General features: G+C 40.1%; 2 protein-coding genes across 2 annotated transcripts; both read left to right on the forward strand.

Moving 5' to 3' along the window:
• The first annotated feature begins 411 nt into the window (after positions 1–411).
• On the forward strand, positions 412–3,346 carry tmem203 (transmembrane protein 203). Its single transcript, XM_055040384.1, has 2 exons — positions 412–518; positions 1,308–3,346. Exon 2 carries the CDS (start codon positions 1,416–1,418, stop codon positions 1,830–1,832), a length of 417 nt encoding a protein of 138 aa, XP_054896359.1. The 5' UTR covers positions 412–518; positions 1,308–1,415; the 3' UTR covers positions 1,833–3,346.
• A 2,200-nt stretch (positions 3,347–5,546) lies between these two features.
• On the forward strand, positions 5,547–26,320 carry LOC129366535 (taperin-like). Its single transcript, XM_055040451.1, is given in 8 exon segments — positions 5,547–6,767; positions 6,770–7,096; positions 7,099–7,195; positions 7,197–7,324; positions 7,327–7,655; positions 21,991–22,192; positions 22,868–22,986; positions 23,809–26,320. Coding segments are annotated over 8 exon segments (2,256 nt in total). The 5' UTR covers positions 5,547–5,776; the 3' UTR covers positions 23,872–26,320.
• Positions 26,321–26,526: the final 206 nt, after the last annotated feature.

Raw genomic sequence — 26,526 nt, forward strand, 5'->3', positions numbered from 1 at the left:
ATAAAATCTGCAAAAAAAAAACAATTATTTAAATATACTTATTTTAGTTCAAATTTTAAATATGATGTAAATAAAAAATAGCAAGCAGGCAAGAAAATATACATGTGTAATATGAAAATATATAAAAAATACTTCATAAACATCTAAAATAAATAAGTAGAAAAACTAAAATAGACATAAAAATAATCATATTAAATATGTAAATCGAAGTGTTTTATCACCCTGTAATCATCAGAAAATTGGGTAAAATATAAGAAATAAAGTCAGCACAAATAAAAGTAAATCTAAACAGAAATATTTAGAATAAATAAATAAATACAAATAGCAGTAGAGGATCAATTCTTGCGTTATCCTGAAGCTCCAGTAGGTGGCAGCAGCGCTGTGGTGAACTGCGCCGTTTAGAGCCAAAGAAGAAGAAGCAGCAGAAGCTTCCATGTTAGCAGCTTGTTAGCATCGTTGTGTTCTGCCGGTTTCATCTGTAATTCCATGGAGAAGAAGAGCCGCTCATAGTTTCTGAGGTAAATTAACTCCATATAACCGTGAATATATCTGTGAATTCTCGTGTTTGCGTGTTGTGTTTGTTTTATAAAGTCATAACTGTGGTTAGCATTCTGTAGCATTCGGCTGTTTTTCTTAATCATCGAGCTGTTTGGTGGTTAAAACGTAAATATGATGCTGTGTCGTAGCTAATTCGGTTAAACTGTATTATCTGGAACATCATAGCTACTTGTGAACTGACGGAGGGAAAAGTTGGCTGTCTGGTTAGAAACAGAGAACAGGTTTTCTATCTGCTGCTGATGCTTTTCTAACCTGGTAACCAGTTATGAACCTCCAGTATGTAACTAGTGTAAAATATATACATGTTTTCTACATATTTGTTTAAACTGTGGCTATGTCAAGTCAGATGATATGAAAAAAAAAATCAAGCTTTTCTGTTTTCTCCTTGCGCAAACTAAAAACAGCCAATCAGAGCCAGAAGGCGGGTCTTAATGCTGTCAATCAACCTCTGTGTGGCGCTTCTCACACTGCAGCTCCTACCTGATAATAGCATAGCTTGTCGTAAATACTGAAGCTAGTTAGAATAGTCACTAATAATGGCAGATAAATGGTTTTCCTATAACTATAAGTTGTTTTGTTTCCACCTCGTGGTTCTGATTGGTTGTTTTTGGTGGTGCATTTCTTCAGATGGACATAGTAGCTCTGTCTCATAACAAACTGTCACAACATTTGAAAAAATATGTAAATAATAATTTTTTAATAAAATGTAAGCACTGTCGCTTTCAGGACTCACTCTCCTTTCCCCTCAGGCTGGGTGAGAAGATGTAGCCAATCAGGTGGGAGATCTCTGCAGCGCCAGAAGCCTTCAGTTTTCAGATCCTCATCCTGACCCGGAGTCCTCTGTCCGTCCGTCGGCCATGTTGTTTTCTCTGAGGGAGCTGGTCCAGTGGCTGGGCTTCGCCACCTTCGAACTCTTCCTCCACCTGCTGGCGCTGCTGCTCTTTAGCATGCTGGTGGCTCTGCGGGTGGACCTGCTGAGCGACCGGCTCAGCTGGTGGCTGGTGTTCGTGCCGCTGTTCGCCGCCGACGGCCTCAGCACCTACTTCACGGCCATCGTGTCGATCCGGCTGTACCAGGAGAACGAGAAGCGGCTGGCGGTGCTGCGGCTGCTCTGGGTGTTGACGGTGCTGAGCCTGAAGCTGGTCTGCGAAGTTCTGCTGTGCCAGAAGCTGGCCGAGCAGGACCGAGCCCGAGACTTGTGGTTCGGCCTCATCGTGTCGCCGCTCTTCATCCTGCTGCAGCTGCTGATGATCCGGGCCTGCCGGGTCAACTGAGGGCAGAGCGGCGCCGCGAGAGATTCACCGCGCCGCAGGAGGGCCGACAGAGGGAAGAAAGAAAGAGAAGGAGGAGGTTTCAGAGAAAAACCAAAAATCTGAAATTCTGAGATTAATTTCAGAATTTATTTTGAGAATTTCTTTTTCAACAGAAATTTTCAAATATTTGCTGAAAAATTAGTGAGAAATAACTAAAATTCTGAGATTCTCATAAATTTTCTGAAAAAGTACTCTATTTTTGAGTTTGAGAAGTTGAAAATTTCAAACATTTTATACAACAAATTTGAAAATTTTCGTGAAAAAACTCAGAAATAAGAAATGAATCTACAATTATCCAACAATTTCTGATTTTGGAAAGTAACACAAATGTAAAAAAAATAAAAAATAAAAAATTCAGATATTCAGAAATAAAAAAAACCCTCAAAGATCTCTGTGTTAAATTTTGAGAAAGAACTCAGAAATTGAGATTAATATTCAAAAACAAATTAAGAGAAATAACAAAAAAAATTCCAAGAAAAAACCGCAAAAGTGAGTTTTTCTCTGAGGTCTTCTGCTCTTTATCTTTTATGTGTTTTCTCTGATGCGCCAGAGATTTATGGATATAATTGATGTTTTTTTTTTTTTTTTGACATTTTGTGAAGTTGTTCATGTTTTGAGTCAGAGAAGAAGAAAACCATCAATCAGAGGACAGAAACTCTGACTTAACTGTGCAAAGGTCTTGAGTCATTCCTCATTTCTTTACATTTCTGTTCCATGCAGCCAAACATTTGTGTTCAATATACTGAGATTAATTTCTTTTATCCCCATTTATGTCTTATTGAAATGTTAAACAATGTAACAAGTTGAAATATCAGTACATTTTGGAACTGAAGATATGAGAAGAATCTTCTTTTCATATCTTCTTTCATTTGTTTCAATTTTAGAAACAAAATAGAAATCTAAAATATTAAAAACATACATAATGCAGCAGACTTAGAACATTTTAAATAGAAAATAACTCAGAAGTATGACAAATTAGAGCATTTTGAACAGAGTTTGGCTCATTTTACAGTTAAATTTAGAGAAATCTGAATACTTCAAGACTGTTGCACAACACTGTCTCTTTAAATCTGTCAGGAATAAGTAAAGTTGATCAAAAGGAACTTTATTTTCTCCACAGGAAGTCACCGTTCTGCAGCTAACGGGTCATAAATCACCAAACTCTGTGTCTCCTCCATGCTGTGGCCTCGCTCAGCCCGACGTTTCTCTGTAAATGTTCTGCATGTATTTATGGGATCCTTTAATTTAAAACGATGTAAAATTCAGTGTAAAATAATATATATATATGTTGAATTTTTAAGGAAAAATCCACGTTTATATTTATGTTCCTCTGGTTTTTGCTGCACTACACATTGGTTATTTTGTATAGATTCTGTAAATAAAAAACCTTTAAAAAGAAAATCAACAGTTGACGTAATGGTGTACAGACAGTATTTGGCCACAAGGAGGCGCCACTCACCCAGACAGCTTCAGATCATGTTTACAAATTATTTTAACTTTTATTCTTTTTAAGCTCTATTCTCCACATCATAATAAAATACATTTCCCATGTGCTTTAACATGTCAGTGATTATATTTAGTTTTATAATTAGTGAATTTAACCTGTTAAAGCTTTATTAAAAACATTTAATTTTAAAAAAGATACATGTCAGTTTAAAAAAATAAATAATTTATAATTTTTTTTCTATGTTTTCCTGTTCAAACCACAAACTTTGATGTGTTTTGTTGGAAATTTCTACATCAAATCAACAAAAATTAATAAATAATACATCAAAGTTTCTATATGACACTAAAAAATGCTGCTCATTGGTGCATTATTGTGATATAGAAGGAAGAACATACTTTATATATGTGTCAATAAATCTTGACTAAAAATGTCCAAAAAGTCATCATTCAGTTCTGCCCCTCTAATTTGGAACAAACTTCCAGAAAACTGCAAACCTGCTGAAACCCTGAGTTCTTTTAAATCCTTCGTTTCTGCTTGTATTCCAGTTTTTCTGGCTCAAAGCTTTTGCAAACGTCGATGTTTAAAACAACAGTTCATGTGTGACAATGAAAGTCCTTCTGAATGTTTCACAGAAATATTTGTGTTTTTGTTTGTTTACTTCCTTGTTTTGGTTTAATGTCCGTGAAGCCGCCATGATTGAGGAAATAAGCCTCGTTGGGTCCGAATCGTTCTCTTTGGTCGGACTGCGTTTAGTTACGGCTTTGCCTTCAATATTTGATGAGCAGCATCAATATCTGCTGCAGCGACAGGAACGGCCACTTAGTGCTGATTCATGTGCAGCAGACTGAGCAGCTCAGCTGTTCACTGGACTGGATCTCACACACACACACCTACATACACACCTACATACACCCACATGCACACACACTTCCTAACGACTACAAACATGAATACATTTATGAATTGTTTCCATCATTTTCCTTCAATATGTATTAAAAACAAGAAATAAATGATATTATTGTATGTTTTCACCACAAAATATAATATATGATTTTATTCATTGAATATATTTATTACTTTTTTTTAATCACACCAATCAGTTTATCTGTAGCCTTTTTAGCCCCGCCCACTGACTTTGAGTTTAAAGAAAAGTGTTAATATCGTTTTGACATATAATGAATAGATTTAACAAATTGTGCCCTTTAGAAGTTAATTAATTGTTGATTGTGAGTTTTTCCTTCCACTCAACTTTCCCTTAATAAGCTGAGTGTTTGTGCTGTCGATTTCTGATTGCGGCCATAATATAACATTATGGAAATAAAATTTGTGACATTCATTGATCTAAGATTCTATATTATAGACTTTAACATTTGTAACTTTTTTATTTATTTTATTTTTTTTGTATTTCCTTTTATTTTATTCTTCTTTTTCTTCTGGTTTTAATGTAATTGCTGAAATAAACTCACTTTTTAAAATGATATTCGGCTTCCTAGTAACTTATAACATAAGTCAAAGAATATATTTTATAATTTTGCAGACTTTCAGGTTTTAGTTAAATTCTTACTTATGATAAAATGAAGTTAATTTTTATTAATTGTACTAAATGACATATACAAAGTTGTAGGTAACAATTATATTTAGTATAGTATTTTTTTAATTAAATTTTGTTCATTTTTGTCATTTTTAAATATTGGTTACAACTACTTTTCAATGTAAATACTGAAATAAATCCACTTTTTAAAAATTACGTATCAGTTTATCAATACAGACATATAAGAAGTTTTAAAATAATTCAAAAAATAAGTTCTTAAATAATTATGTTTACTTTCGAGATTCATTGAAACTGTCAATATGAAAATATTACATTTCTTATGATTTCCTCAATAACTATATATTTTGTTACCATGGAAATAATTGTTATTGTTTTTATTAAACTGAGATAACTTGCTGTTTACTCAGTTAGTTTTGATAAATGCATTTTTTGTTTGTTTTCTTTCCATTTTAAGCTTCTTAGATTTTTTTTTTTTTTTAGAAATTAATTATATTTTTGTCAAGAATAAATATTTGTTATAAATTATTTATATGGTTTGTATTTAAAATTTATTTTTAAAAAATTACTATTTGTTTACTGTTTGCTCGATAAACGTATTTATTGTAAATATATATAGAATTTAATGCCAAGTGATTTGATTGGCAGGAAGTGGGCGTGTCGTCAATTGGAGTCGACCAATCAGCGTCTGGAGGAGGCGTGGCCTCTTTCAAGGGATGTGAGGAGAAAGGGAGCCGAATAGAGAGCAGGCAGAGAGCGAGGAAAGCGGCGGAGGAAGGGATGTTTGTGTGTCCGCTGGTCGGTGCTGCAGGTACGGTCACAGCCGGATAACAGCCTCCATAGCGCCGCACCGGACCGCGGCCAGTCCGCCTCGGAGTTCCCCCGTTTTCCTCACCACCAAACGCCACGATGTCCGGCGGGGGAGACGTCCACGTCCTCCGCCAAGACGCCGGCCAAGAGAGTCCGAGGATGCCGGCCTGGAAGCGAGAGATCCTGGAGAGACGGAAGGCGAAGGGCGGCGTTTCCGCGGGCAGCCCGGCCCCGGAGCCGAGCCCCGGCGGCGCCGCGGGGTCGCATCACGTCAACGGGGATGTAGCGGGGAACGTGAACGGTAACGGCGGTGGTGGCGCGAGGAGCGGCGCGTCCGGCCGGAACTACACCATCACCACGGCCAGCCAACATTTCGCCAACAACAAAGAGCCCCGAGCGGCGGCCGAGAGGACGGCGCCGAGGGAGAGCCTGGTGCTCCAGGAGAGTCTGGGTCCGCTGGAGGAGAACCCGTTCATCAAGCTGGAGAAGGAGCGCCGGAAGCGGCAGGACCGGGAGAACGCCGCCCGCCCGGTCCAGCACATCCTGGAGCTGTACGGGAGCGTCCCCGGGATCCGAACCATCCGGGCCGACAACATCATCATCATAGAGTCGGATCCGGACTACTTCCCGGAGGCCGGAGAGAGTAAAGGCTGGCAGCAGAACGGGGTGGACACCTACAGCTCACTGAACGACCTTCTGGACCGGAGAGGCAGCGCCGTGACGGAGATCAGAGCCAAGGAGGTGGTCATCTACGACACCACGCTGAGCCGGAGTGAGGAGAACCTCAGCACCCTGGGCCGCCCTGACCCGGATGGCCCCAGAGACGCCGGGGAGAGCCAAGGCCGGGTCAGCCGGATCCTCCAGAAGTTCGACTGCAACTACGGGAAGCTTCAGAAGAAGTCGCACAGCACGGAGAACCTTCTAGACCTGGATTGTAGTGCCAGTGCCAGGCCAAGACATTGGGCCAAGCCACAGCCAGATCTGGTGCCAAAGCCCAGGCCAAGTCCGAGCGTCAGCAGCCAGCCAACATCACCCGTCTTTCAGACTCCTTGGACTTCCAAAGCAAAGCCACAGCCGGAGCTCCACCCGGGATCCAGCCTGTGTCGTCCTTCCGGCAGAGGTTTGAAGGGGGCGTCGTCCCCAAAGACGAGCCAGACAGAGGGCAAAGCAAGCCCACCAGGGAGCGCGACTGGGAGGCCGTGGAGGTGTCCCCCAAGCCCAAGGTGCCATGTTCTCCGGAGACCCGCCGTGCCCGTGCCGAGTCCTCCTCACTGCCCATCTCTTCGAAGGTCTTGCGTGCGACGTCCGAGTTTGAGATCCGTCCCTCTCCGAAGCCGGACATCGACCAGATCCCAGAGGGGGACACCCAGGCTCGGGCCCTCGCAAACCTCCGTCTGCAGTCCAAGAACTCCTTCACGGTGGTCCCAAGAGAAACTTGCAAGCCTCGCCTGCGGCCACCAGCCCCAGACCACCAAGTCCGACCAAGTCCTCGCCCTTGCCAGGAGTGCCAACCCCCCCGCTCCCCAACGAAGAAGAAAGAAGAGAAAGTTCAGGAGAAGAAGGAACCAGAAGCACCTCCTTCTCCTTCCTCTCCACCAGTCCTGACCTCACCAGCCTCACCAGTCTCTCCGACTCCGAAGCAACCCCCGTGGACAAACTGCCGGTCACAAACATTGACGACATTGAGGTGGAGTCCCCGCAGCGTGTCCCGGTCCCCAGCCCCATGGTGCAGAGGAAAAAGGGCAACACCTTCACCGTGGTGCCTAAACGATCGGCGGACCCCCAGAAGAGCCCACCGGAGCCCCAGCAGGAGGCTCCGGCCCAGGCCCCGCCGGGGTCCACGCCCCCGCAGCCCCACGCCCAGCTGGGCAGCCTGCTGAAGAAACGCTACCCTGCTGTGGAGGAGATCCAGGTCATCGGAGGGTACCTGAGCCTGGCCAAGTCCTGCCTGTCCAAGACCGGCTCTGTGGGCAAGAAGGTGAGAGGAACTCTGCTGGTTCTGAAAATATTCTCAAAACAGAAACATCATCAATATTTATGTGTGGATAGAGAAAAGAGGAGTACATTTCTTCCAAAAATCTCAGAAATGTTTAGATTAATTTTTGAGGATAAAACATTGACAAATAAATAGAATTGTTTTAATTAAATCAAAACTTCTGGACTTTTGTAAATCTTCCAAAGAATCAAAAAGGTTCTGCTTTTTTTCTCAAATTTTTAGACTTTTAAAAATAAACATATTATTTTTCTTCCCAAAATATTGCAGGACTTCCTGGAAAAAGAACCCAACTTTTTTCTGACCATTTTAATTTTTACTTTTTCAAATCAAATAAAGAATTTTGACTTTTCTCCTCAGAATTAAGACTTTTTCAGAAATGTAAAGAAAAGTCCAAACTATGAGAAAAAAACATCATAACATTAAGAAATTAAAGCCAGAATTCCTTTTTTTTTTGTCTCATTGGCACTGATGGTCTTCCGTACAGATCAAACCTTGAAGAAACACAGGAAATCAGTGGATTTTCTTAAGTCTTTGCAGAATAAGAAAGTATTTCTATTCTAGTCTGGATCTTCCTCTGATCTAAACTAGGAAGTGTGACGTCACACAGGAGTGCTGCACCTGTCTGTCCAGCCAAGCTGTGCAGTGTGTGTGTGTGTGTGTGTGTGTGTGTGTGTGTGTGTGTGTGTGTGTGTGTGTGTGAGCTAAATCTCTTGCGTCCAATCTCTGGGTTTGCTGCGGCTCTTATGTTAAGTGGATTAGCGGTGTGTGTTTACACAGCCGTTTGGAGCAACTCGCTGTGCTTTTCTACTCTTTTTGTTTCATTGTTTTTGTTTGCTGTGTGTGTGTGAGTGTGTGTGTGTGCGTCTGTGTGTGTGTGTGTGTGCGTGTGTGCGTCTGCGTGTGTGTGTGTGTGTGTGTGTGTGTGTGTGTGTGTGTGTGTGTTGCTGTTTCAGGTGGCTCCGTTAACTGACCGATCTCATCTACATGTCCTGCTTCCTATAGAGCAGCATGTTTACTCCTGAGGCATTTTTATATATAATTAAATCATGAATCATATTTAGGTTTTTCTTTAAAAATCACAGCTCTGATTCCTCCCTGCTCCAGGCTAATCGTTTCTGACTCACGTGCTTTTGGGATTAATTAAGTATCAGGGAGTGTTGCTAATTAATTTTGCGAGCCGCTGCAGGGCTGATGTCGGATTGAGGACTGCATGTGAAGCTTCATTTCCTGTCTGTGATGCTTTTTGATGCTGCGGTTGCAGCACAAACCTCATCCTCTCGTCAATGTTTTCACGTTCAACCTGAAACTGTGAGGCGTTTAAAGTCGCATATACTCTCCTGGATTTTCCTCCATCTGTTTTCCTTTGAGCAGGAACATATTTCCTGTTCCTGCTCAGAAACCACAGCATGATGCTGCCACCACCGTGTTTCTATAAACTTTTAAACCTTTGCAGTTCATTTCAGTTTTTGGTTCTATCAGGTTTTAAAGTCTAAAAGATCTGAATGCTGCCAATTAACAAAACCTTTTTAAAAAAATTTTCAGATTAAATTTTTTAAATAATTTAATAATTAATAATTTGATGATCAGAACCTTTAAACGTGTTTCTGCAGCCTGTGATTCTGTTTCAGCCTCTCGCACTTTGACCTTCTGTCTGGTCTCTCAGCTGCTGCAGCTGAAGATGCTTCAGAAGCTGCAGCAGCAGCTGCAGCATCTTTCTGCTCGTCCTGGTCGTGTTTTTGCTCGTCTCGGAGCAGCCCGGAGGTTTGGGCCCGGCCCGGATTCTTTCTGAGGTTTTTCTCTCTCTGTGTAAAACCAGAGCCGCACCTCAGAATTCTGGTATTGAGGATTTTTTTTCCCCCTTGAACATATAAAACTCTTTTAAACGAGCAGCTTGGCTTAAACCCCATTCCCATCAGAAACCTGACTCCTCTGCTTCCTCCCAGCCTGATTCCTGGCGTTTCCATTGGACCGTTTGGAGGAAAACGGAGTTGGAGCTTCTGTATGTAGGTCAAGAGCAGCTTCTCGTTCCACGTCACTCCTCCATTTGCATAAAATCGCTCAGAGTTTTTGGGTTAAACAGACCAGGATTGACTTCCTCTTAGCACAGTGCCTGGATTTCCTGCCGGTTTAATGGAAGCTGGCAGAGCCTCTTGGAATGATAGACGTGGCTGCAGAGAGTCGTGGAGGCGGCAGGGTTTGTTTTTGAAGTTTCTCTTCCCTCTAACTGCTGGTTATAACGGGAGAACGAAGATGCAACCAGATTTTTGTCACTTTTTCCAGAGTTTTGCTCTGTTGATTCATTTAGGTTCCTGTTTTTGGAGGATTGGCCGATTTGTTTCACTTATAAAGTCTTAATTGTGGCATCGATTAATCAATTAATTTGAAAAATGTGATTCTAAAGTTTTTTTATTTAACCATGCAAATCTTTTTACATTATTTTAGAAATGCATTAAAAGACAAATAATCACATTCTTTTTTTTACCATATAACCTTTATGCGTCTGTACTTCAGTTAACGATTAATCAATTAATCGAATATAAAGAATGAAACATTCTACAGAGTTTTTATTTAACTACTAAGGCCATTTTAGACAATATTAGAAATGCATTAAAATATGCAAATAATGAAAGCTTCTTTTAAAAAATAAGAACATTTTATGTCCCAAAAATGCAAAAAAACTATAATTCCTTTAGTGAATTTGAACCGAATGAAGCTAACGCTAAACCACACATTTACAGATGAAGGTGTTTTTATCCTAAATGCAAAATGTATGATTTTTAGTGTAGCTTTGCATTAATTACGGCTTTGAATATGTTATTTGTATATGGGGTTTTGTTTAGAGTTTGTTTGCTTTAGCTAACGATTAATTAATTACTAAATTAGTTGATTATTTAAATAATCAACTAGAAGCCTTATTTGAGTCTATATTCAGTTAAGAACTAATTTACTCCTAAATTAGTTCACAATTATTGAATAATTGATTAATTTGATTAATCATTCGTGGTGTTTTTAGTTTTTTTGCCCATTATTCTTTTTTCCCCAGTTCCCCTCAAAGAGGCGTTAAACAAATGGAGCCGCTCGTTTTCCCACGGCTCCGAAACTCGTCCTCTGACCTCCAACCACAACTTCCAAACTCTGCGGTGCGTTTCCATCAACATTTGGATGCGAACGCCGAGATTAGCGTGTCTGACGAGGCGTCCATGTTTCTGCTGAACCGGTTGGAAAACCAAAGCCTTGTTCTTTCATTTGACTCACAGCCGTTCAACCTCATAACACAAAAAGCAGCATTTGGATATGTAAACACTCCGAACAACAGGGCTACATATAAATGTGACTTTATGGGAAGCTACTTTTACTGCGGATCACTTTGTTCTGTTTTAGTCATGACATTCTGATGGTGCACAAATACTTAATTTAGTCGTATAAAACCAAGATTTGGAGCAAATATGTCAATTTGTTTGACATAATCTCATTATTTTTGATAATTATTATTATTACTGCAAATACTGTTCATTGTTGAGCTGTAATAGTTCTGCAGAACATAAATTTTTGTCTCGCTTCCCTAAAATATTTTTTTTTTCATATGAGATCCAATTTTTATCAATTATTAAATTTTGCTCACTCTCTTTTATTAAATAGAAATAAAAGGAAATGTGTTTTCTTATTCCAATCATCTCTTCTGTTACTTGTATGATTGAGTGTTAGAGCCAAGAATAAAGTCAGAATATTGATTAAAAATATCAAATTAAAAAGATGCAATTTTACCAGAAAATCATCTTAAAATGACAAAAAATAATAATTTTTATGCTGATCACATAAAATCACTACTTCATTCTGCTAATATTCTGATTGTCTTTTATTAAAAACACAATCTTAGCATGGCTCTAATACTCCATCACAGACTTGACCTGAATCCAAAGTCCAAATGAACAGAAGCTGTAAAACAAGATGGCGGCTTCGGGTGTGATCACATGACTGAACATGGGAACCCAATGAGCGCATTGGTGAAGAAAAATTCAGATTTTCCAGAAACTGACTCTTAAGCAAACCAACTATTAGATGAATCGATGAACGATTCATCGCCCTTTCTTGGCTTTGGTCTCAACCCGGCCTTGGTTTGGGTGGTTTGACTTCAACACCGTCCAGTTTCTCAAACCTTTGGTTGAAAACATTGGCTTATTGTTCAACATGCCAATTGTCTTTTACTCCACATTGAATTGGCTTCACAGGTCATCAGTGAACCACCTGGTCGTTTCTCTAGCAGTAGAAAGTTGTGTTGACCGAGTTGTACTGAGTTCCCCAATGATTTATGGCATTAGATGTGAAGCAAGGATTATTTTTGGTAAGCAGAAAGGCCAGTCCACATGTTCTTGGAACAGGAAGGCTGTTTGAGTTGGACTGAAACCTCCAGCCGTCAAGGAATGACCAACCGCAAGACACTGTGGGATCCTTTGAAATGTGGTGTCAGGTTTTAGTCGAATGTGTTCTCCAGGGAGCCGAGGAATCTGGACTTCCCACCACCTCTCTGGCAGCGCAATGTCACGTTTTCCTTTCTTTTTCTATTTTTTGTTACTTGATTTCGAACTTTTTGGTTCTCGTCTCTGTAGTTACAACTTCCACACAGAGAGTTGTTGGTAGCACAATTTTGCTAGCACGGTCCGGTCATTGATCGGGGAGTGAAGTGACCAACTGTGGGATCTTGGGAAATGCGGTTTCGGGGGAGGAATCCACGTGGTTCCAAGAAAACGTTGTTTTTAAAACGTCACACTAAAGCAAAGCTTTGAGAATATATATGCAGCTTCAGTTAACAACAAATCTGTAATGCGTTGGTAGAAAACAGGCAAGACGGTGTTCGGATCATTCCTCTTCTTCCTGTTTTATCAGTCATACTTGCATTTTCCTGAATTTTCGTTGCAGTTTATGGATTTTTGCTTTGCTCCTCATCCACCCTGGAGGGTTAAATATACCCCGAATGGTTAAAAGCTCCCCGTAACACAGGAAGGCCAATGAAAGGGCACGCTCCTACATTTACATTGTGCGTCTGGGCTACAGGTGAGAAAGTCCATTGTGTTTAATTATTTACCGGCCGGCAGACATTCCCCATCTCTGCTCTCTCCTCCCTTACGCTTCCTGAAACCTGCCACCGCCTCCTCGTCCTCTCAGAGGCAGAACCGGAGTCGCACAAACGATTATGAAGATGTGTGTCATTATTGATCCGGTGCCCTGGTATTTAAATCCCGTACCGATCCCACCTTCCGTAAATCTTATTGAGATAACGGGTTTATTAGTGTAATTAAGTTATAGTTTAACCTTCTAAGACTGTAAGGTTTCCAGTTTATCAGCTCAACACTGATAACCGGTTGAATTTATGGTGCATTTTTCTCCAAACCATGACTCTTCACAACTGGTGTTTATGCCAAATATATTAATATATTCTCTCCTCTGCTGTGCAAATAATAATATGTTAGATAGTTTTGCAGACTGGGGTCGATTGAGACCAAAATTTCACCGTTGGTTACATTTTCAGCTGCTGCCGTTCACACTGCACTGAGGCAAACCAGTTCCCCTCCTCACCTGTGGCGGCGCTGCAGCAAGTGCACCTGTTGGTAGACCAATTGAAAAACCTCTGAAGAAGAGAAATGAAAATGGATTCTTACATTTCTGTTTTTTCCTTTTGACTTGATATCCAACAAAGGAAACTTTATTTTTTGTCTCTGTGAGGCTGTTGTTGGCGTGATTTAGGGAGCGTGGTGCGTTCACTGATTGGTAAAAGATCCGATGTTTGAGATTCCAACTAAAACATCTGGGGAAGAACTTGGAAATTTGAGATTAAGCTCAGAAGTTTTGTAGGTAAAAAACATAGGAATTTTATCAGTGCGTAAAGTCAAACATTTTCAATTTTTCCACAATTTCTGAGTTTCAAAAGTCAAAAAGTTTCGCTTTTAAAACTCAAAAATTCCCAAGTCGTTTTGTGAGATTAAAGATTTATTTTTTTCAACATGTTTGGCTATCGGTGACGGCAGATAAATGGTTTTCTTGTAAGTAAGTTGTTTCACATTTAGCAGCTGGTACATGAAGTGACTGACAGCGCTAAGACCCTCCCCTTGGCTCTGATTGGTTGTTTTTGGTTGCTGCAGTGACCTGACGATCCTTTCTCAGATTATTTGTCTCATATTGTCATCATTTGTGACATTTTCAACACATATGGAAAAGTTGTACCCTGCAGCTTTAATCTCAACATGTCTGGATTTTTTCTAGGAAATGTTCTTGTTCTATTGACCATATTTAGGGTCATAAATGAGCTGCTATATTTACACTAAGTGACTCACATCCGAGAAGTTCTGCTTCGGTTTCTATTTTCTCTCAGGTTGTGATGTAGATTTGGTTTCCAAATAAGAGAGACGTGTCGTTCTCTTTAACTATGACACGCACTCTGTGGCTCACACCGAAACTTGTGTGTATATATATATACATATATACATATACATACACTCACACAAGTTTCGGTGAATGTGTGTGTGTGTGAACGCTAGTTTTCCCACACGGCCCTCAGGCTGCAGCCAGCAGTCGGTGTAATTAGGATTCAGCCAGTAAAGCCCCACTATCACCGTCATGTTTAATTCAGAGTGTGTCTGTGTGGAGGAGTAAGGAGCAGCAGCAGCAGCAGACCGGGAGGGTTTCATTTGTAAAAAATGAGTCGGAGTGAGACCTCTTCTCCTTCTGTTGCTTCAGCCCATCTTCCCGGATTGTTTCTCCTTGAGGATCTAAAGATAATCCAGACTCAGCTGTTTGTCCGCTGCGGGTTTCATGCGGTACCTTTTGTACCTCTCATGTAAATTTCAGTCAAATTATCTGCTGGCCGCGGCGCGTCCACCTGGAGCTGCGGGCGCGCGCGCCGCTGTGCCGCGCTCCCGGCGTGACGTCAGCAGCACGTCATAAAGCGTGGCTTTTGTCTTCGACGGCTCGGGGTGGTTAGTTTTATTTTTCCTGCTCGGTTTCAGCAGGAAAATCTCTTTTTCTTCTTCTTCTTCTGTCCATCGTCTCATGGCGCCTGTCGCCATGGCAACCAGCTCTCTCTCTCTCGACGGGTTGTGACGTCAGAGCTGCAGGTCATTTTGAAACGAGGTTTAGAAATATTATTTATTGCCAACCGTTATTTTAATAACCGAGTATTCTATTGATTAAGATTGATTTAAGAAATTAATAACATTTGGCTTCTGCTGCAGATTTTTATTTAAACATTTAAAATTATAGAATCCAATACAATTATATGAAAAAGAAAATCCATCCATATTTAATGATTGCTTTTGTATTAATATCTTATTGTAATAAACACATAGGAAACCTTTGTTATGTTTCTAGATATTAATGTCCATAAACAAGCTGTAGCTTGTTGTATTTCTCTGCTGCCTGTGATTTGTTGGTGTTGCAGATAAAATCGTAACCAGTCCGTCTTTAAGCACTTCCTGACTCCTCTCCAGTGTTTCCCACAAGGACTGACATCCAGTCAGTTTCTCTCCTCAGAATGATTTTCCCACCGTTCATCCTCTCACTCTGACCTTCCTTTTGTCTCCATTGAGGCTTTTCCAGACACACCTAAACCTCCGACTTTTTCCTACGGCCTTTAAACGCACCAACAATGAACGGTGGCTGTGTGTTGGGAGTGGACCGTCCGATTGGTTTGGATCTCCACCCTGCCGGTGTCGCCTTACGCACCTGGCTCACGCTTTCAGAAATCCACCTGCTTTTATATTCTGCTCTTATCAGGAATAATCCAACGCTGGAGCCACCAGATATTCACTCACAGGAGGCCAAAGGTGAAGTATTTCCTCCGTGACTCACAGCGACAGCGTAAACACGTTTCTATCAAACCTCCTACGTTAATCTGAGAGAAACGATTCTATCTGAGGTTTAAAATCTCATGAAGTGGGAACATTTACCCTGATTTACCTGATATTGACTCCATTTGGTGGTCAGACGTTTCAGCTGTTTGATTCATTCTTTCACCAGGGTGGAGTCCTTCACTAACCAGAAGCTTTATGAACAAAAACCTGGGTGTGTGTTTGAGTTTATGGTGTATTTTGAGATGAAGAAAATGTTTGAACTCCAAAATTTGCAAGAAAAAAATTAAAATTTTTTAAAATTAATTTCAGAAATTTTTTGAGCTCCCAAAGTCAAAAATTTATGAGGAAGAAATTAACATTTTTTTAGATGAATATGAGAAATTTTCTACACAATTTTGAGCTCCAAAATGTTTAAAATTTTCAAGAAAGAAAACCTTGATATATTTAGGTTAATCTCAGAAAACTTCTTTAAAAATGAAAACAATAAAATGTTTGACATTTACACAAAAGTATTTGACAAATGTTTAGCTCCAAAAATCCAAAATGACAAACTTCAGAAATTTTGAAATGAAGAATTTTCTTTCTTTTTCACATTAAGATCCAAAAGTAAAAAAAAATGCACACAAAAAACAACTTTATTCTCATATTAAACTGACTTCACTCTCATTATTGCTCTTTGAAATGTGTTTCAATGAGGTGAAGTGATGAAAACTTATTGTTCTCTAGTTGCCTGTTGCTGCAGCGCGTTGCCTGTTGCTGCAGCGCGTTGCCTGTTGCTGCAGCGCGTTACCTGTTGCTGCAGCATGTTGCCTGTTGCTGCAGCGCGTTACCTGTTGCTGCAGCATGTTGCCTGTTGCTGCAGCGCGTTACCTGTTGCTGCAGCATGTTGCCTGTTGCTGCAGCGCGTTGCCTGCTGCTGCATCGCGTTGCCTGCTGCTGCAACGCGTTGCCTGTTGCTGCAGCATGTTGCCTGTAGCTCAGTTGGACGTCGCGCCGCTGCAGCGTGCAGGTTTGCTTTGAGACGGTGATGCAGCTGACGCTCTGCAGCAGGATCATCGTGCTCTAATATTATCTGCCTGCTGCAGATTAGCTCTAATCAGGCACCTGCTCAGCCTGGACGCTCTGCCGGTGGAAACGGGTCCAGACACTCAGTTTAACTCTGAAAAGTCTGCAGCTGCAGCGCCTTAAATGCGCCGCGGCGGTTTACAGTGAGGTTGTTAAACTGCAGGCGCAGTCGGAGCTCTGCAGGAAGCACGCTTCACCAAACGGGGACAAGCCATGCCGCTTGGCCTGGAAAGACATTCCTGGCAGCCGCTCATCAGGACACTGATGGAGACATAATCTCCTCCCCGGTTTTCTGTCCTCTGTCTGCGCCTTTTCATTTCAACTGGGAAAAAATTAAAGGAAACTTGAAGGATTTTTAGATAATGTCAAGTTCTAGTGTGGTAAAGATTCCATAAAATGCAAAGATGGAGAGATATTTTAAGAAAACTAGAGGTGAACCGATTGCAGTTTCTCCAAAATGCCTGATGCCATTTGTTTTGTCTGACGAGCTGCTAAATATATTCCAGGTAGATACTGGAATTGTTTCAAGTAAATATTGATCAATTATAATTAAGAAATTCTGAACCTATTTATTGGTGCAATCATACAAAAATACATTATTTATGGAAGAGGATTAGTGCCACTGGGGGGAAAGGATTCTTCTTTTTACCACAGAAAATTATTAATTTTGTTTATAAAAACTCACAAAAACAATTGCAAAATCCTGAAGGGACTGAATAGTTTTGGTGTTTCGGCTGCAGAACGTCTGTATCAAAGACTTGTTGCAGTTTGTTGTTGGCCATTCTTGCTTTCTTTGCCTCCAGCCTCATGTGGAGGGTTTATGTTTAGCGCCACCTACAGGTCTGGAGGAATAGCAGCAGATTTTTGGGGCTGTTCTTTGTATTTCTGTGGGTCAGATTGTTGCTCACTACCAAATCTTTGCAGTAGTTCAGCCTACAGTTGTGCATTCAAGCTTCGCCCTGCAGTGCATTGTGGGTTTTCTGGTAAATATAAAACGAAGGCCGTCTCTGATGCCGCGGCTTCCTGTTTCTGCGCCGTGTGGTGAACCAGAATGATGGCGTTCCTAAATCTGCTGGTGGATTTTTCTTTTTTTTCCCCCTTCGTTTCATTCTCCCTCAGGAAAGAGGACAAACCGCTCCTGCCTTGGTAGCGGCGGCTTTCAGCATCAAAACAAATATCTGGTCCGGGTCAGCAGCGAACCTCGTAAAGAGTTAAAAAAACCATCTTTGTTTTGGCGCACTGAGTTGGAGGCAGAGCAGCGAGGGCAAACCAAAGGAAAAGTGAAAGACCATGAAAGAGGAAGCGAACCCAGCGGCTCAGCCTGATTTATTGATGGGGCCTCGTCTTTGGCAGCCAGAGACGGAGAAACAATGCCGCGCTAGCAGAGAAAGTCTTTGTTTCCTCAAGACTTTTAGCGGCTGAAATGAGTTGATATCCTGGAACTTGACACATTTTACAAAGTTATTTCAATGGGGATTTTGAGTAATTTGTGACTTTTTTCACCCTGAGCACATAGAATATAAATATCAGTGGATTTTATTGTCATTTTAATTGATAGACCAACTCAAAGTAGCATGTAAAATGATGCAATGCCCTAATTGGCCGGAAAAACTGTATAATAACTATATCTGGCGCCAGTTGCTAGCACACCACACATCATTCTTTGCTCACACATGCGGTGGTTCATTAGCTAATATTACCGCCTGGTTTACTGATGATGTGTCAGAGTTGGTTTTAGGTCAGCTTTTTAAAAACATTTTAACTGAACCCAGCGGCACTGAATTCCACAGCACATCTACATGTTATGGTTGTCATAGTCAAGCTAGCATAGCTGGTCTACTTCCCTCTCCTTTGCTATTTTTGTCTTAATTTAAACTTTTCCCTTACCTTGTTATCTCGTTATCATAGTGGCAAAGCACTGCGTCTCTTTTTCTTTCTTACATCAGGCGTACATTTAAGACTTAGCGCGTTATATTGGCAACTTAACAGCTAAAACCAATGCTAGTCGGAGTCTGTTGGCAGCTTTTGCATGCGACATCATCCATATATATACTCCAATAAACGATTACTCATTTGGTTAACAATTACTCAAATCATTGCTTACTCTTGTTAACACGTAGCATTATCGCCAGAGTTAACAAGAGTTCAGTTCAGCCAGAAAGTTCAGTTTTGTTTTGCACTGGATTTTATTTAGGAGTGTCCCAGGAAATGGGGTTGAGTTCAAATGCACGCCACACTTTTCAGATTTTTTATTTGATTCCTCTCAGCGTTTTTCTTCAACCTTACAATTCACCCTGTTAACCATGACATGTGAAGCTAATTCGAACCTTCGGCATCAAATGTAGGTCAGGCTGCAGGTGAGGAGGCCTCATCTTCTCCTGAATGACCTTTGCACTCCGGCACGCCTGCACAGGCTTTACGGGATTATAACTGCGTGGAGCGGCTCCTCCGATTGGTCAGCGTTCTGGCCCGATAATCTTAACACCTGAGCTAATTCCCTCGTGTTTTTAGAACAGGAAACGTATCTGTGGACACCGCAGAGCAAAGGTTCGATCTCCATGGCAACAGCAGAGGAAGAAATAAAAGCATTTTGCGATTGTGACGCCTACAAGCGGTTAGAACATGTTGAAAGTGGCTTTTTATAAACTACGAGTGGCTTTTTGAGTCATCTAAAGCTAAAGAGGAACTACACTCTTCACAGGTTAAAAATGGATCTTGGTGTAAATTTTATTTATTTATTTTTTGTGGTTGTGATGAAGAAGCAGAAAAACTCTAAACTCTCACTTAAAGAGACATTCAGGCTCAGAAACTCAGGGGACAAACCAGAGTTTGGTTTCAGCAACATTCAGATGCCCTGTTTTTGTTTAATAGTCGTTATAAAACGTTTTCTGATTTTCTATCTGCAATTTCCTGTCGAGCTTTGACCGGACCGTTCTGTTTTCAGAGATAGACAGAAAAGACGAGGAAGGAAACAAAATGACTGAAAACAACTTTATGATAAGAGGATGGATGGATGGATGGATGGATGGATGGATGGATGGATGGATGGATGGATGGATGGATGGATGGATCCAAATGTGAATGTAATTTTTATTTTACAGCTAAAAATGTGATTTACATTTTGAGCTTGTAAATTAATTTTAAAAAAATATTTTCTCCAAAAAAAAAATTTTTCTCTGGAAAATTTCTCAACATTTGTTTTGGCGGAAATCTAGAACTTTCTTGTTTTTCCAAGCAGAGCTTGGTACTTTGAGTCTGTCCACTTTATGAGTTGACAGCCTGTCACTTCCTTATTGCTGCCTGATTACTCCCCTTATCGCCTGCTGACGCTGCAGCCCAGCTCGGTTCCTTCCTCCGGCCCTTTCTGCCTCGGGATCCGCAGGTTGGCGACGCTTCAGCGGCCAGCTGGCTTCGTTGCGGGAGCTCCGTGTCTTGGCCCGCTGGCCTCCAGGCTGGAGCCGTAAGAGGCGTCTGTTTAGCGGCTCTCGAGCCGTGTAATCCAGCCTGAACTGCGGCCCCACCAGACAGATCTCGGCGGGTCAAACACGCCGTCTGTTGTCTCTGGGAAAGTCTTGAGTTGGCCATCCATTTATTAAATGGCGTCGACGCGCTCAGACGTTTTTAAATCGATGTTAAGGATTTTGTTTAAGACTTTAGTTGCTCTTTTCTCCCGTTTAAAACCCCAATGAGAACTGTAAAGGCCGACCAACCGAGTGAAGTCGGTATTGTCTCGGTTGGTTGAGGTCCTGTGGTTTTATTTTGGGAATGTTCGTGTTACGGTAGCTATCGTAACGGAATGCTAGCCCTGGGAAGGCTAACCGTTAGCAGCGGAACAGGAAAAGGCGAAAAAGCAGCTCAATATTGACGTAAAGTGCTGTTACTGACCTTGTTTTATTGACTGAAGCTAAAATGAAGCTTAATTAGTTTTTTTGTTGAATATTTATTCATTTATTTAAAGCAAGTGGAATATTACTTAAAAGTACTCAACCCGGACGTGATTCTCTATTATTCGCTCTGGTTCGGCGGCTGGACCGTTAGGTAGCATCTAGTTAGCATCTCAAAGTTGGAATGATTATTCCAAATCACAGAGGAGTTGAAAAAGAAGCTTCATGGATGATGTAGACAATGTATCCCCTACTTCAGAGTCTTGACAGTTTAAGACTTCAGCTGCACTAAAGAGAGATTCAAAGAGAAACACCAAAAGCAAAGGAAGTGGATTAGCATCGCTTTGCTAGCAACTCATGTCGTCATCCAGGATAATTGCTAATGTCTCTGCTGCCCGGTTATTGAGCTATGAAACATTTAGTTTTACTTTAGGATAAACAACATGTTGCTGAATTTAAAAATTGGAGTTCATGAGCGGGAAATGGGCTAAAAAATGGACGCCGAAGCTAATTTCAGAATTAGCTGGCTTGTTAGTGGAAAAAGCAAAAACTTAACACATTTAAGATTTTACTTTTGTAGAGTCCCATAATGACCACAACTGGTTTAAAATAAAAGGTGCTATTGATTCATTCGGGCCACATTTGGGCTAAACTATTACACTTCCTGCTCTTGTTCTGCCATGGCAACCAGGAAATAAACAATGCAAACACAGAGCAGTGGGTTAAACTGGGGCTGCTGGACTCCACCCCTGATCTAAATCTGTCCGAATCTGCATCACACGCCAACAAACCAATAATAACATCAACAACTTCGACTCTATGACACCATCAAAACGCATAATCTGACACTGAAAAGTGTTTTATTTTACTGTTTATTTCTTTAAAACTGTGTTTGTTTTCCATCTTCATCATCTAACTTGGTTCCAACATCCAGAGTTTTATTTGCTTTAAACTTTTTAAATATTGTTTTGATTATTTAATTAAGCTAGTAGTTATTGTCAATAACTACTAGCTTAATTAAATAGCAGGTTCTTATCTTTCCCATTTTGAAGAGTGGGTGAGAAGAGATGGGCCTTTGTGTCGCATCATGTTTACACTCAGGAGGTCATGAATTACTAATACAGAGTCCTTAGACTGTCAGCTTAGAAATATACAAGTAATAATGGAATAAATAATAATTAAAACAATAACTATAAAAAATACGGAAGCAAAAATGTGACAAAAAATAGACTAAAATAAATATATAAAGATATAAAAATGGTTCAGTCACATAAAAAGTATGGCAGTAAAAATAAATGCAACAGTAAAAAAAATTTAAATATTAAAAAAGATGATTCAGTCACAAATAATAAAAATATAGTAATAATGATGCAACAGTAATAAAGATGAAATGTAAATATTAAAGAAAATGCTTTAGTTACATTTAATTTGAAACAGTTGTTGTTGATCTGTCATCACTTGACAGAATATTTTTTACTTTTTGAGGTTTATGACGGATATAAAGTTTACATTTTCCTTTCGCAGCTGAAGATCTCGTTCAACGAGTCGAGCCTCCAGAGCACCTACGAGTATCCGTCAGAGAGCAGCGTGTGGGACAGCGGCGAGGAGGACGAGGACGACAAGCGGGACGCGACGCTGGCGGATGAGCAGCCCAGCATGGTGGGACGTTTCCACATCCCTCGCCCCAGCCTGGTCGGATCGCCGGTCCACTCCGAAAACGGGAACGGTGAGACCCGACGTCAAAGCAAAGCAAAACCAAACTAACAGAACAGCTGAGGCCTAGTCAAAGTCCAGACTTACTTTCTGCAGCTAGATTTGAAAATAGATGCTCAGAGACTCGTTCTGTCCATTCTGACTGAATGGACAGAATAAGCACTCCACACTTTTCAGATTACCAATTGTACAAAAACATAAAAAATCAGGCATCCTCCTCCTCCCATTGGACAATTCTGAATCACTTTGCGTTTGTCTGTCACAAACAGTTCCTGTTAAATAAATCCTGTTAGTGGAATTTTTCTCCTATTTACTAATTTTCTTATAAAAATAACCTTTTGTTTTTTGGTAAAATGGGAATTTCTCATGCAAAGTGTTAAGAATATGAAATAATATGAACAATTCTGAGCTAAAAAACTATCTTAAGTTATATAGAAAGATGTTAGGTAGTATTTTATGTAGAAAAGTTAAAGAAAATACACAATAAAACCTCTGAAATCAACAGATCTGATTTATTAGTTGGATCCTAGAGCCCCCTACTGGAGAAAACCTGTAACTACACTTGGTTTCATTACAACAAACGACATTTATTTTACATTATTATGTGCATAAAAGCTCTACAAACATGTATTTATCTGAATTTGTTGAATAAATTAAGTAATAATGTGTTTTTTCTAATTGTCGTCAGACCTTTCCAGCTACATTCCCAAACACTCTGTGGACTTTAACACCTGGCAGGAAAACAAAGAAGAAGACAAAGTTTACCAGGAGAAACCCACTTCGCCGCAGGTCACAGAGGAGGTCATGGTAAGAGCGACAAAAACACTTACACACAAACTTAAAGCTGTTTGTCTTAAAACTGTTTGGATTTCTGATGTTTCCAGCCTCACATATTGTTTTTCAATAATGATGATGGTGATTAAGTTTAAAATAGAGTAAGATCTTAATGAATAATTGTAAACCTCCTTAAATGCAACAAAATTTTGAAACTAGATGCTTGTGTAGCATTGATTTTGATGTAGGATTGAACTGATTAATCTTGATTAATCAATTATTGAAGCAACTGTCCACTAATTTAATAATCAATTAATCGTTAACTGGAGGATACAAACTCAAAAAAGTACATTTGGTTAAACAAAACAACATAATGGGCGCAGTAATTAAGGTAAACTTTTAATAAAATGCATATATTTTGCATTTATCACGCAAAATATTTGACTCAAGTTATCAGAATAAGAAATAAACGGTTAATTGATTAATTTGATTTTTATAAATGCTACATATTTTCATTTAACTACTTAAACCTTTGTTATATAATATTAAAAATACATGAGATTTGAACAATTGTGTTCCATTTTGAAATAAGAAAATAAACATTTCATTGCCTAAAGCATGATCATTTTTAAGTTGGTGTACTCCAGTTAGCGATTAATCAATTAATAAACTAATAAATGATTATTTAAATTATCAATTAATCACGGTTAATTTCCTACTCTAAATGAAATTTTGAGCAAATTCTAGCGAGTTCTGACCTAAAACCTCTGGTTCTCTCCATGAAACATGATGAGAAGTGGAGTCCAGCTCTGACCTTTGACCTCACATAACTGTGTTTAACGCCGTTTTGTCCAGCTGACTCCGGCGGACAGCTCCTCTCTGTCCGACTACAGCAGCGAACCGGCGCTCTACTTCTGATGGCCGCGGCCAGACGGCAGCATCTCCGGAGATCCGACTGCAGCGCACGGCGCCCCGACCCCGCTGCCGCCCTGATCCCGCCGCCGGCGTCACGACCCCACTGCCGTCCTGTCGCAGACGTTTCCCAAAGCGACAAACGGGAATGAAAAAAGGAAAAAACAAAGAGAAAGAAGCAGCTGGGCTGTGTTTCCCCTCTGATTGAGGACAGTTGATCTGTCCGACACTTTCGCTGGTTGGTGACGGAGTTCAGTGTTAGGACTTTCTGCTTCTGTGCAGATTATACATAGAAAAACATGAAGGTAAAAGGGTGCCACAACTATTTTCTTTTCAAGTTTTTGTACGTGCATGTTTGATTTCAGCTTCTGTTTTACTGTAAAGCTTCTCTTTGCCTTTCTTTAGTTTCAGGTTTTCATGCTGTATTAAACTTTCTGGATGTTTTTCTGAGGTGTTTAAAAAAAAAAAAACTTCCCTTCTTCATTTGGAAGGAGGTGAAGAAGAACGACGGCATTTTGGGACCGTTGTAGACGGAAAGAAAAACTTACTCCAAAAACATTTTCTGGAAAAAACTTGGAAATTTCTGAGCTTGAAAAGTTGAAAATTGCTTGAAGAAATTAGAAATTTGGATATTAATCTCAAAAATTTTGGGGGGAAAAAACTGACAATTTCTGACAATCAAAAAGTAGAAAAATTGCTGAACAAAACTGAGAAAATAAATTTGCTAGATAAAATTCCTATATTTTAAGATTAATCTCAGAAAAGGTTTAGAAAAAACATTTCAAATTTCTCAGCTTGAAAAATCACAAATTTGCAGAATTTTTTTTAAGGATTTTTTTTCTGCATCGGCCCTGATTTGCCATCGTAAAGCCGACACCCGTCGATCAGTAGCAGCTTTTATTCCGTATCGAATGCTCTGGGGAAAAAAGTGACCTTTGCCAATTATAATAATAATAATGTCTGTATGTCCAAACGGTCCAAACAAATCATGGCTCTGCAGAATGTGTTATTGTGAACTTTTCTACCTATAAATGTTGCGATTCTGTGTTTATTTCTGACTTCTTTTCTGTGAGGTTTTCGTTTGCATGTGTGAAGGAAACCAGGAGGAAAAACTAGTAACTTGATTTTATTTAAAAGTCAGACCACAAATACTTTGACATTCCAGTTGTTTTAATGATAAATAATAAAAATTAAACATGAATCAATCATAAAAATGAACTAGGCATGGGTTGGTATTTGCAAAACCAATTAAAAGCTAAATTGTAGAATATGATCTAATTGTCACATGTAGAGTATAAGAGCCATTGGCGGTTCTAGATGGGGGCCAATAGGGGCCGTGGCCCCTCTACTGAATAAAAAATATAGAATCAGTTTCTTATAATGATATAGAAACTGTAACTAATTCATTGATTCATCTTCCCTTCACAATTTATCAATTAATTTACAATTAAAATTGTTTTTAGTTTTACCTTCAGATGTTGAATAGATCAAAGTTCTGTCCCGAATGGAGCTACATTGGGGACAATTATTTTTAACATTTGTTTAAAAAATTTTTTAATGAAGTTTTAAACTGAAAATTTATTTTCATTAAAAGTGGCAAAAAAAAAAAAAATGGGATCCCTGAAGAACCCCACACGTAAAGGGAGAAAAAGACCTAAAATGGTTGAGTTCTTAATTAAAAGTTACTTTAACAGTGAGGGGTTGAAATGTCTGATTTATTTTTTTCTATTGTCTCATTTAATCTGAAGAAGTATAAGTAGCCTCAAAGAACTGAGGGGCTGAGAATGGAGCCCTGAGGAACCCCAAAGTGGATAGAAAATTGTCTTTAATGAGGGAAAAAAAAAGAATTTCTATAATTGATATTCTGATGAAGGAGAACTGGCTGATCTAACAAAGTGAACAGTTTAACTGTTGGTCGGCCAGCCCATGCCTACAGGGAACAAATGGATTGAGAAATCCATTTATGCTTGAATTTTGTTTTTTAGATTTTGTTTTTATACGAGATGATTATGTTTTTCTTGACCTCATCATTGCGCCAACTGATTAAAGTGTTGCTGTGCCGGCCTCACACTCGTCCCTCCACCAGTATTCCCCAACTTTCCCTCCACAATCACCTGGAATATTTTCAGTCCTGGAAGCTGGATTATCGTTTTTTTATTTCCTGGAGTCTTTGATGCTGAATGTCTTTGCACTGTCATTCTTTTGTTTTTACGCTGCATTTTGCACCTGATGATGAGTCATAAAAACAAGCGATGGAGGAAATTTGCAGAGCACGAACTGAACCGCTAACCCTGTGAAAAGTAAGCGGTGGTTTTGTTCCTGTGAAAAGCAGAAGGACGCCGTTTTGAAGTGAAACTCTCCAGCCGAACCGGAGGAATGCACTGCCGATTTTTGCCATGCTTGCTTCTGTTTTTAAATGTTTGTCGCAGCCTTGTATTAAAGTCTCATGATTGTCGGCCTCGTCACTGTGACCACACATCCACGGCTCCGCAGCAGGCCCAGATTAGCCCACAGTTTATTTGTTCTGATGGTTGTTTTGAAGTTTTCTGGTTCTGGATGTTTTGTAACCAGATTTTTGATTGGCCAGTTAACAAGCAACAGTTTGCTTCTTACCCACTAAATATCTGCTTCTGTACGATCCCAGACACAGTGGTGGACACA

The sequence above is a fragment of the Poeciliopsis prolifica genome, unplaced genomic scaffold (genome assembly GCF_027474105.1).
Source record: "Poeciliopsis prolifica strain line A6 unplaced genomic scaffold, Auburn_PproV2 SCAFFOLD015, whole genome shotgun sequence".
Lineage (NCBI taxonomy): Eukaryota > Metazoa > Chordata > Actinopteri > Cyprinodontiformes > Poeciliidae > Poeciliopsis > Poeciliopsis prolifica.